The sequence below is a fragment of the Camellia sinensis genome, chromosome 13 (assembly GCF_055761805.1).
Source record: "Camellia sinensis isolate YWXY chromosome 13, ASM5576180v1, whole genome shotgun sequence".
NCBI classification, from domain to species: Eukaryota; Viridiplantae; Streptophyta; class Magnoliopsida; order Ericales; family Theaceae; genus Camellia; species Camellia sinensis.
The window spans coordinates 19,583,330-19,595,963 of NC_138973.1; the positions used below are offsets into that span (position 1 = coordinate 19,583,330).

At 39.4% G+C, this 12,634-nt stretch overlaps 1 protein-coding gene across 3 annotated transcripts in view; it reads left to right on the forward strand.

Annotated features, from left to right (window-relative positions):
- Window positions 1–6,661, forward strand: part of LOC114272128 (MUS308 and mammalian DNA polymerase-like protein) — a 47,132-nt gene extending 40,471 nt beyond the window's left edge. For 2 of the 3 annotated variants that reach the window (XM_082901673.1, XM_082901675.1), the window contains exons 23-27: window positions 3,079–3,187; window positions 3,318–3,458; window positions 4,573–4,669; window positions 4,906–5,093; window positions 5,202–6,661. In XM_082901673.1, the coding sequence (XP_082757799.1) occupies window positions 3,079–3,187; window positions 3,318–3,458; window positions 4,573–4,669; window positions 4,906–5,006 (448 nt within the window). In that variant the 3' untranslated portion in view covers window positions 5,007–5,093; window positions 5,202–6,661. The remainder of the gene's footprint in view (window positions 1–3,078; window positions 3,188–3,317; window positions 3,459–4,572; window positions 4,670–4,905; window positions 5,094–5,201) is intronic. The other variant, XM_082901674.1, reaches the window with a different exon arrangement.
- Window positions 6,662–12,634: the final 5,973 nt, after the last annotated feature.

Sequence of the window (12,634 nt, forward strand, 5' to 3'; positions counted from 1 at the left end):
TACCACCTCACCTACTCCACTAAACCTAACCCACTACACCACTACCACCTCCACTTCACCTACTCCTTACCTACTACACACTCACCCTCTTCTATATATAGGAATCATGAATCATTGTAATAAATATAACATTATATCAATCAATAATACAATTCTCTATTTCTCTTTATACATTAAATTTCTACATGGTATCAGAGCAGGTTTAGAACCTAATATTTTCGCTTCACCGGCGGGCGGCAACCTCACCTTAGCCGTCCGCCGGACCTTAACCTATTCCGTTTCTTTTCTACACATTCTGAACATTGACAAAGGTGACGACACGGGAACACTTGTTTTTCTTTGTGAATGTTCCCGCCATGTGCTTGCTTTTCATTTTAGCTACCACCTGCCAATTTGAATTTATGTTGATAGAAACTTGCTTCCAGTGGAGAGCTCCTTTCCTGGTGCGTTTAAGAAGCTCGCCCCCTTTAGAAACAAAGTTCAATGCTATTGAGACATTTGCTTCTTCAACCTGTTCGTCAGTCAGGGATATACTTGTAGCTCCATACCCCTTTTCCAGCCTTGCCTTCAGTGTGGCAGCCCCTCTCAGTGATTGGGAACGCAGCATGCGCTGGTTTGGCAGTGATGATAGTGATTCTGTCTACTGGTTGCAACCATGAAACAAGAAGAGAATATTCCAAATGGATCTGGAAGCTAAGCCTGACCATTAGCATCAACATCTTGTGTCTAAAGTACACAAACTGATTTTCTCTCTTCTCTCTCTCAGCAAACCCAGCACAAATGGAGAGGGGCTACGAACCTCTCTCTCTCTATGCACTGACTCTCTCTTCTTTTTTTTTCCGGAAGCTTTGAGTTTTGAAAGGTAAAGACACACTAGACCCACTCACTTCCTTTTCTTATGAGGGGAACATTTTTAATATTTTTTCTTATTTCTTTATCATCACACCAGACACCAACTTTTGTCCCCCTCTTTTCATTTCTTTTTATTTTTATATTATTCACCCACCTCTGCTTTTTTCAACTCTTTATTTTATTTTATTTCATTTCCCACACTGATGTTTTTCATATAATCCATCTACCAATTCTTTTTATCTATTTTCTTTATCTCTTGTTTTCTTTCCTTTTATTTTTATTTTTACACAAAAAAAAAAAACAAAAACAAAAACAAAAAAAAAAACAAAAAAAAAAACGGAAGAAGACGAAACTGCACACCAAACTCATTTTATTCATATCAAGGGATCAACCCCGATCACAATTTTACACCAAAAAAAAAAAAAAAAAAAAAAAAAAACAAAACAACCACATCCACAAGCAGGATTTTCTTCTCTACTCTGCTGCAGGTCTTTTCTTCTTGCCTCCGTCCTGGGCGGCCCTTGACGGTGTTGCCTCCGTGTTTCCCACTCCACTGGGCACGATCACTACTCCCTGCTCCTCCACTGCAGCATATGGCGGCCCTCCAAATCGGAACATCACGGTGGCCTTCCGCTTCAGCTCCTTGTTTTCTGCCCTTAGCACGCTTATCTCTGCTCGCGCATCCTTATACATGCGTTGGAGCAGAGCCAGCTGGGAGTTTAATTGCTGCACCTCATTTGTCCTACTCTGCAGCCGGTGCGACAAGTTTGTGACCGCCGTCATGGACTCCACACATGCCTTCAAAGTATATTGATTAGCTTCCACATCCGTTTGCACTGCCATTTTTTGCTCCACCGACTGCATCGGAAAGTTCAACGGAGCAAACCCAGTGGTGTTTGGTTGAGGTTCACGGGACACCGCACCAGTTATCTCTCTTGTGGACTCGTTGAGGTCGGGAAAGAGAGTAAGCAGAGGACGGGACGAAGAAGCCATTTTCTGGGCCACAGAGTGTTACAGAATATCTCTCGCAACAGAGTGTTCCAGAGTATCTCTCTCAGAACACGAAGAATTTTTCAGAGGAACACGAAGAATTTTTCAGAGGTTTCTCTCAGTTTTTCTGTCTCAGCTTCAGCCTCAGCCTCAGCCTCAGCCTCCGTCTTGGTTAAATAGCCGAGGCAGCCACGAGTATCGCGCGCCACTTGACGCCAGACGACAAACGGGCGCGCCAGCCAAGGCACTCACGTGCCTCGCCATCATATCTGGCACGCCTTTTTATGGATTGGGCACGCCTTTTGATGGCACGCCTTTTGAAAGATTGGGCACACCTTTTGAGGGTGCGACTTTTTATGGGTCCGACAAGACTCTGTAAACTGTCCCGACATTGATTCCGGTTAGTTTCTACAATGGTCCGACAAGATTCTGTAAACTGTCCCGACATTGATTCCGGTTAGCTCCTTCATGGGTCCGACAAGACTCTGTAAACTGTCCCGACATTGATTCCGGTTAGTTTCTACAAGGGTTCGACAAGACTCTGTAAACTGTCCCGACATTGATTCCGGTTAGTTTCTACAAGGGTCCAGCAAGACTCCGTAAACTGTCACAACAACTGTCACAACATTGTCTGCTACAACGGTCCGACATGACCCCATAAACTGTCTTCTACATCGGTCTGACACCCCCATACAGTGTCCTCTACAACGTTATGACACCACCATACAGTGTCTTCACCATCGGTCTGACACGACCATACAGTGTCTCCTATCCTCTTTTCTTTTATGTATTCGTCTATTTTCTTGTTTTGTTACTCTCTCCAAACTCAAGTTGGCTAGTTCCTATCCCCCTTGAGTTTGCGGGGGGCTGTTAAAACCTATCACCTCACCTGCTCCACTAAACCTAACCCACTACACCACTACCACCTCCACTTCACCTACTCCTTACCTACACCACTACCACCTCACCTACTCCACTAAACCTAACCCACTACACCACTATCACCTCCACTTCACCTACTCCTTACCTACTACACACTCACCCTCTTCTATATATAGGAATCATGAATCATTGTAATAAATATAACATTATATCAATCAATAATACAATTCTCTATTTCTCTTTATACATTAAATTTCTACAGGAATACAATAAACAAAGAAGGAAAAACCGAGATCACTATATGGGTTATAACTTACATGAACTATATTACATATCTATGTTGTGCTGCTGCAGGTATGTGGAGACCCTTAAAGGAAGAAAGCGCTTTTTAGCAAAAATAAAATTCGGAAACAGTAAAGAAAAATCTAAAGCCCAGAGACAAGCTGTCAATTCTATTTGTCAGGTAGTGTTTTATTTATTTGTCTTTTGTTTTATAATTTTTTCCTGGGCTGGGGCTGGATGGTGTGGTATTGAATTGTTAAAAGGTGGCTGGGAAAAGAAAACATTAATTAACTCAGCTTGCTGCTTTCTAGGGATCTGCTGCTGACATAATCAAAATTGCAATGATCAATATACACTCTCTGATTGTTGAAGAAGTTGGGAGGTCGCATCCTAGCACTTTATTTGCAGCACAATTCCACATGCTTAGGGGCCGCTGCAGAATCCTTTTACAGGTGACTTTGGAGGCCTTTATTTACTTGTTTGTTCATTTATATTATCAGAAGTGGTCCTCACAATCTGATTTTCCCCCCTTCATGGAAAATGTGTGATAAAGAAAATACTAATAGTAGTGCAGCCTTAACAAGAGGAGTCTTGCCTGTGTCGGACAGGATGCTTCTCTAATATGCCTGAGTTTATAAAAAATTATGTAGTAATTGTTCTTCTGTTAATTTATAAATTTCATACACATTGTCAATCTGTGGCCAGCATGGAATTGGAATACAATTGATTCAATAATACACCTGCTTCTCTTAGTTTTTAGCATACCAGAGTTTTGTTGTGAAATAAAGACAGCATTTTCCTCCCCCGTTTGTCCGAATTTCCAGAAGCTACGGCCAGTTGTTGAAGTAGAAGAAGCAGGGAAGGAAACAGGATTACAGTTCCAGATAGGGCAACTTACAATGAATATTTTGATTTTATTGATTGAAAGTATGAACTGTTTTTGGGTCTGTTTGGTGCAGCTTATCTGAGTTGCTTGTAGTTTTTATTTTTTATTTTTTATTTTTATTTATATATATATTCTGTGTGAGAAATAGCTTAAATAAGATGAAAAAAACTTGATTATCTAGAAGCTAGGGGAGGGGTGATCAAGTGTTGATCTTCTCCTATTCTCCATACAGTTGACCACCTTTTGCTAAATTCTGAACGTTGAGACCATACATCCTAATGTTTACAAATATTGTTCTAAACAACGTGGATAATCTGTGGTTGTTGAAGAGTAACTCCATATGAAAACCTTGGTCACTCCGTATAACTTGCATTTTACTGATAAGTAACTCCATATGACTTACCAAAAATGCTCTCTAAACTTTGTGATATTTTCTAGTCTTCACATTGGGAACATTAAGACTGAGAAGAGGCAAACATGAATTGAGTGTTTTACACTAGTTGAGAAGGGGGCAGCACTATAAAATAAAGTGTTTTATTATTTGTCTTTGCCACTTTTGTGTCTTGTTTAAAGCACCTACTATCTTAAATTACAGTCACCAAAAGATTTTGCTTTACTTTTGATATGTGAGATGGAATCCATTTGGCAGAAATCTGACATGCTAGGAGTTTTCTCTCCAGGTACACGATGAATTAGTACTGGAAGCTGATCCTTCCGTTGTAAAGGAAGCTGGGTTGTTGCTTCAAATGAGCATGGAAAGAGCTGTGTCGCTTCTTGGTATGAGTATTCAAAATCTACTCAACATGTTTCTTGCTTTTACCCTTTAGTTCTTCATAGTCACCCTTGAGAATTGTTTTGATTCTTTTGAATGTTGGGGGTTTGCTTTACCATCTTCATTATTTGTTTGCCTTCTTTAGCTTCTTTTATCTTTGTGGATTGATATCATGCTGCCTACTCTTGGTACTTAGTAAATATATTTTGGTTTCTTATCAAATATTCTATTTTTGTTCTAGTTCCTTTGCACGTCAAATTGATGGTTGGGAGAACATGGGGATCTTTGGAGCCTTTCCTGGCTGAACAACATGCAGATGAAGTTACTATCCCAAATCCTTAGGTTACGAGGAGCTGTGGTTGCTTTTCACTCTAATTATGATGGTCAACATTGGTAAGCAAAGGGCGTTTTGGGCCAATGCATGTAGTGGTAATTGCATTAACCTGTCTCTGGCATCTTTGTTATTTAGTCTAAAGCAAAATATGCTTAGGGTGTTCTAATCTCTAATAATGAGTACATCTTTATCTTATTCTCCAGTGGAAGCAATCTTATATTCTGGTCAAACCAATTTTTGCCTGGGGTAATGGACTTGGAGACTACTTTGCCCCATGAACTGCAGTTCTGCAACTACTTTTGTCTTCCTTGCTACGTGATGCTTCAATTATGGTTGTGCAAGAGTGACTTCCATGGACTGATAATGAATTAAGTACTTGGATTTTAGGCCTTCTATATGATGGATGGTATGGCATATTGTGGCTTTTTTTCCTTGTGCGTGCTGATGCTGGGAGCTCCTTCCATTCTGAACTGGTGATATTACAAGAAGTTTCAGGACTTTGGTGAACACTTGAACAAAAATGGTGATACTGTGGTATGAAAATATTGTAGAAGTAGGGTTGTTGGTCATGCAACTTGCATTTAGTAGGCGTGTTTGTCATGCAGATATGATAGAAGAGGTTATGTGCTGCAGTAGAATAAAGAGGATAAGTACTTATTGGAATGGTTAGATCAAACTGTCTGAGATGATTCTTATATTCTGATTTGGTGAACAGACACTATCTCCACACTTATTTATGGTCTCTGGCTACACAATCTCTTGCTCTGGGTTAAAACAATTGAAAGAAATGTCAAATGGTGTTCATAAAGTGCTAAGAGATATGTGTGGCTGATAATAGAGTTGGCATTGCCTGATGAAAAAAGAGGCTTTTGTGTTGTGTCTGTGTTGTGACAACACCGGTGGAATGATCAACCATGTTAAGGATTGGGCTAATTGTTTGACGTGATCTCTAGCTGTTGAGACTGTAAACAGCCAGAGGAGTTTTTAAGTTGAGCAGAGAAATGCCATCCAGAGGAACATTACGGGGTGATAATCATGTTGGCTTACTCGGTTCTGTTCTTATTTCTTGTAAGGCTCTTACCATTCCAGGATTTCAAGCTGTCTTTGGAATCTTGATATTGCTTGTGAAAATATTAGAGCAGGCATGTAGATTTTGATGTTATCATTAGGGAGCAAATGGGATTAGATCTTGATGTAATTAAGTTTCAGAAAGATACCAAACCAAACTAAGCCTTGTGTTACACTCGAATGGGGTCGGCTACAACAATTCATTTTGCCCTAGGATTCATGTTCAAAAGGGATCTGATGGGGATTTTGTTGGCTGGCAGGCTACTTAACAACTCTTATCCTTTTTGGGGCTGGGACTGGCTTTGTAAAAGATTAAACATAAGCACGAGGCAAAGTTAATTTTCAGAAAGATGCATCAATAATAAGCATGAGGTATAGACGCTCCTTCGTCTAAGCTTGAAATCTCTGGACCATTTTTAGATTTTGTCAAGCTCTTAGGAACATGAGGAGGCGGTTAGTTGTATTTTTGGCTTTTATTTATTTTGGTTCTCTTTCTTGTATTTGAGAGGCATCCCTTAACGCTGTTCTAATAAACTTGTTACTTACCAAAATGGAAAAAATAAAAATAAAAATGAGAAGAGTTCAAAGATGGATACACTACAAGAGTTTTAGAGACCATTTTTTTTGGTCTTTAAAAGTGAAAATTTTGTTGCATTTATGGACCAATTTCTATTGTTGTGAGGATAGTTGTTAAAAGATTGTTTTGAAAACTTAAAAATTAGGCTTTTAGTGACAAAATTTTGAAAATGTCACCTATAAATACATTTTTAAGGACAAAATAATTTGGTTTTAAAATGGTTTATTTTTTGAGACAAAAAATTTGGTTACAAAAAGATAATAATTTATCATTAATGTTTAATTTTCGTTGTTAAAAGTATAATTTTCGTAACAAAAATATTTGGTCTCTACAAAATAATTTTTTTCTTAAATTTTGGATTTTAAAATTTTAATTTTTTGTAGTGATAGAAAATTCTACAAGTCTGTTAATGAATTCGGTGAGATTGCTTAGAGACATTCACTGTTAAAACTTGTAACTACATTATGAATTTCCTTACATCTGATGATTCTTCTGTCTTTATAATGCCTTTGATATTTTTCTCTTGCTTAATGCAGTGTTAATTCGGTATTGTTAGGAATGTAAGAAAAATTGAAAAAAATGATTAAACTAATTGAACCAGACAGAACTTGTTTATATTTGATATGTTTTTTTTTAACAAAAATCAGTTTATGCAGTTTTTAAATTTTTATTTTTTTTTATTTTTTCAGTTTGATATCAGTTCAAGCATTTTGTGCATTGAACTAAATTGAAACCAACCATTTCAATATATATGTAATCTAATAATATATATTGTATTTATATTATATATATAATCTGTATTGTATATATTGTATTTTGTGCATTTTGTGCATTGAACTAAATTGAACTATATATATTGTATTTATATTATATATATATATATATATATATGTATATAATTTAATAATATAATGATAAGTATAATAAATTATTAACCTTATCATATATGTAATCTAATAATATATATTGTATTTATATTATATATATATATATATATATGTATTGTATATATTGTATTTTGTGCATTGAACTAAATTGAACTATATATATTTTGTGTATTTTGTGCATTTTGTGCATTGAACTAAATTGAACTATATATATTGTATTTATATTATACATATATAATTTAATAATATAATGATATTAATAAGTATAATAAATTATTAACCTTATCATCTCTATAATCTAAATTTGTAAACTCTTATTATATATAATCTTAGTTCTAACTCATTATTCTTAAAGTCTTAGTATTTTTTAACCTTTTTTTTTTTGTGGGTATATTTGTTGATCTAGGAATTGAAAAGTATTTATTAAATGGATGGATTAGATATGTTTGAAGTGGTAGAAAAATAATTAATTTAATATTTTTATGTAGATCAGTGATTATATTAAAGAGTGACTCCAATTTAAAAGGTTGATTAAACGAGCAAAAATCCTCTCTTTACCTTATTTCACTTCCTTCTTGGAATGGTCAAGATTTATTTTAAGAGAATTCAATGGCGTAGCCAAAAAAATTATTTTTTTATTTTTAATTTTTTTTTAATAAAGTGATTTGAACCATTAGATTCTCTTAAGATGAATCTTGACCATTACAAGGAGAGAGTGAAGTAGGAAAGACAAGGAGAGAATCATTGCTCTGATTAAACCACATCAAACTAAATCGTTTGTAGTGAAATTTGCTCCCATCTTCTACACGCATTACTCACTGCCTCTCTTTTTTAATATATATATATTTTTTGGGTGAGTATCTTTTTTATTATTATAATTAGATTATGATATAAGATTTCCAATTCATTTTAGAGTAATGATATGCATCATGAAATAAATATTATAAAAAATTTTATAAAATTAATTTAAGGGTGACTGCATTATATATAATAAAACACTACAACTAATTCAAAGGTGGAGAGTCTTTATGAAATTTTTTCATAATATTACTTTCATGATACTCAATATTATTGTTCATTTTATAGCATTCATAATGTAGACATTGAAGGTTTTATTGTAGTTATTGACTCATAAGTGTAATTATGAATTACACTATTGTATAATTTTTTTTTTTAACCGTTTATCAAGAATCCTCGACGGCCTCCTTACTTGCCTATCAATTCAATGTTGTTGCAATAGTGTTTACATAATTTTAGCCACCAAAGCAATATGGGTTATTGATAATTGCTAGTGTAATGGTCGTATATAATATTTGCTCCAGGAGAAAATTCCCTACAAACACTTGCAATTGAAGAGTAGTTGTAGTTCAAAATACTAGGAACAGAATATCTATTACGTGTTCCAAAATGTAAATTGATAGGGTATTTTAGCGTTTTCTAATTCATGTCACCACATTTATAATTCAGACATCAAAGGCTTAATAGCAGTTGTTGGCTTAGATATTTGATTTACTACTTTAGTTAAGAAAAGATATTTGATTTACTGCTTGGTTTGTATAAAGGTCCCTGGTTGCTTTCCTTTTCTTGTTTTGTTATTTGTTTTGCTTTGGCATGGTTAGTTCCTCACCAACATATGATTTTGCTCTCTTTTTGTTGTCAACTTAGTTGGGATTATCTTGTGGAATATCATCACCCCATGTGAGGGGTGATCCTCCATGTGCTACATGAGCTGGCCATGTTAGGAAGCCAACCTTTAGCCATGTGAAGAAGGAGTTGGCACAAGCTGGCCATGTGCTGGCCAGCCCCTCCATCCACCATTCTGAAGTGTATAAATGAAGATGGGTGAGAGGAGAACAGAGTGAGTAGAGCAAGCCACAGAGAGTGAGATATGTGAGGCGGAGAGACCGTCTCCCTCGGTGTGAGCGAGGGAGACGGGTGAGTGGGTGAGTGAGGAGAGTGTGAGCTCCTCCTCTATGGTAATCTTTCTGTAATATCTCCATTGTTATAGTGTTAACCGGCTACTCTCCCGTGGACGTAGGCATTGAGGCCGAACCACATTAAATATTGTGTCTCCTTGAGTGTGGGTGTGTTTTTGTGCATGGAATAATTTCTATAAGGTCTTGGGCGGGATCCCAGATCCCAACAAGTGGTATCAGAGCCTCGTTGGTGGCGTTTCGGAACAAAAACAGCGTGTTGTTTGAAACTGCCCAGAAATCAAGTTGCTCAAAATCAGGTTTTGAGCATACCAGGAGCAAGGGCTCGAGAAGAGGAGTTCAACCATGTAAAGCAGACACCGAGAGGAATCTCCACGCGCCCTCACGCGCCACCTGAAGAAGGCGCGTGAGGCCCAGTCTCTGCACGTGCCCCACGCGCTGTGAAGACAGTCGGCGCGTCGGCCCAGTCTCACGCACGCGCCCCACGCGCGGCTGAAGGAAGAAGACGAGTGGGGGAAGGCGCGTGTAAGACACGCGCAGGCCGCGTCAGCGTGCCACGTCATCAACACGTGGCGACACGTCAGCAAGAGTTGCCATGTGGTTGCCACGTTATCAGCCAGGTCACCGCCACGTGGCCAGCCACGTCATCGACACGTGTCCATAGAGCATTGCCACGTCAGCACAGGTGTGCCACGTGTCTGCCACGTCAGCAGTGGTGTTGACCAATCAACCAGAGGCAGGGAGGGATCCAGTGCTACGCGGCAAGGGTGTAGCCGTTGGAAGAAGGATCCAGTGCTTCGCGGCTACGGTGCAGCCGCAGATCTGAGGCGTACAAAATGTTTTGGCTAGATCTAAGCCATTTGGAGTCCGTTTTTGGTGATCCAATAGTGATTTCCGACTATTTGGAGTATTCCGGACACATCTGTACGGTCAGATTCTGGAGACGGAGTTTCTGTAAAAAGAAGGCAGATTAAAGAGACGAACGGCATCAGGGGCAGTGGACGGAATATTCTGTTGGTACACGGAATATTCCCTGAACTTCTGAAAATTGCAATTTGGCCCAGAATTTTCAAAAAATTGTGGTGTGGCCCAGCTTTCGGGGATAGTTTTCAGTGAGGTCCCCGAAAATGCAGCAAAGATTGGTTCTAGCTAAACGGACTGCTCCGGACGCAACCGCGAGGTCAGAATAGTGAAATTCTAAACGGTTTGGAAAGATTGTCAAAACATGGGTGTTTGTCATCTTCAATACTCGAAGGAAGGCTGCTGGATATTGTGGAACGCTGCGGATTCACTGAAGAGGTTAGAATGAGCAGATTCTGACCAGATTGGACAACCAGATACAGATTGAGATAGATCATTGAAGACCAGAGGAGATCAGGCTTGATCAAATGGCAAATCAAGGGAGATCAGGATTGGTCAGGGGTGATCAGAGGATTGCAAAGATGATTATCTCCGGAGTTCGTTGGAGGATCTGGTTCAATCAAAAGAGAAGACCATTCATCGACGGATAGATAATTTGGCAACCAGTTCAGGCTCAGGGAAATGTTGTGGCTGTTGGAGCTACTGTATACGAGTAAGTACTGGTGGTATGTGGACGTGTAGAACAATAGTTGCAGAGGAGCATACTAAGCGCAGAAGCACAAATGCAGACGTGCAGCAGTGCAAGGGTACGGTAGAGTATCGTACAGAGGCGCAAGAGGAGTATGCAGCAACGGGTTGTTGAAAGTTCACAGGAACTTCCAGACAGAGAAATTGAGACAGGTAAAACGCAAGAGTGCGCGTCAAGGAGTGGCAAGTCTTTTTTCTCTATGGTGGTTTCTTGAGTTCCATGGCAGCAGATGATAGAGTTGATGCAGATCTCTCAAGCAAGCTTGACGCAGGGAGACCAGAAGCCATGGGTGCGAGCACTATGCACAGACTTGCATAGTGGTAACTTGTACAGACCGGTGAAAGTTGTCTTGGCAGAAGGGCTAACTGTCAAACATCAGTATGGACGTACAAGTAAGACAGAACCGAACATCAGGGATTGCAGCACAGACAACAAGCGTATGTGGAAACGCCAGGAGGTTGTTCAGAAGTGCAGAGGGCAAAAGCTGAAAGTTCAGAAATAAGCTCCGAGCAAGGAAAATTGAGGATGTTGATGTGTCAAACTCTGAAGTTTTCTAGTTGCTCCCGTGTTCATCATGCAAGGAGTTGCACGGTAATGCATGACAGTCAAGGGCATCCCAGCAGGGGGTGCAGGACATCCAATCAGGGGGTGTCGGATATCTTGGTTGCGCAAGTTCAAGCATAGCAGGTATAGACATCCGAGACAGAAGCGTGGAAGAGATCTGTGGGAGATAGGAGCAGAGGCTCTCTCCAAATCAGAGAGTGGTGTGAGTTGAGTTGAGGATGTAGGATTCCCTCCTCCTCTTATATCTCTGGTGTATTATCTCTAGCTTCAGGGGGTGCAAGCATCTCAGTGAGGAGATGCAGACTATGCTGAAGACATCCGAGACAGGAAGCGTGGAAGAGATCTGTGGGAGATAGGAGCAGCGGTTCTCTCCAAATCAGAGAGTGGTGTGAGTTGAGTTGAGGATGTAGGATTCCCTCCTTCTCTTGTATCTCTGGTGTATTATCTCTAGCTTTCAAGGGATGCAGCGTCTCAGTGAGGAGATGCAAACTATGTTGAATTTGGGCGTGACAAGATTAGCAGCAATGTGTGTTGTGGATCACTTCACATGGGTTGAGGGGGTGATTTGTGGAATATCATCACCCCATGTGAGGGGTGATCCTCCATGTGCTACATGAGCTGGCCATGTTAGGAAGCCAACCTTTAGCCATGTGAAGAAGGAGTTGGCACAAGCTGGCCATGTGCTGGCCAGCCCCTCCATCCACCATTCTGAAGTGTATAAATGAAGATGGGTGAGAGGAGAACAGAGTGAGCAGAGCAAGCCACAGAGAGTGAGATATGTGAGGCGGAGAGACCGTCTCCCTCAGTGTGAGCGAGGGAGATGGGTGAGTGGGTGAGTGAGGAGAGTGTGAGCTCCTCCTCTATTGTAATCTTTCTGTAATATCTCCATTGTTATAGTGATAACCGGCTACTCTCCCGTGGACGTAGGCATTGAGGCCGAACCACGTTAAATATTGTGTCTCCTTGAGTGTGTGTGTGTTTTTCTGCATAGAATAAT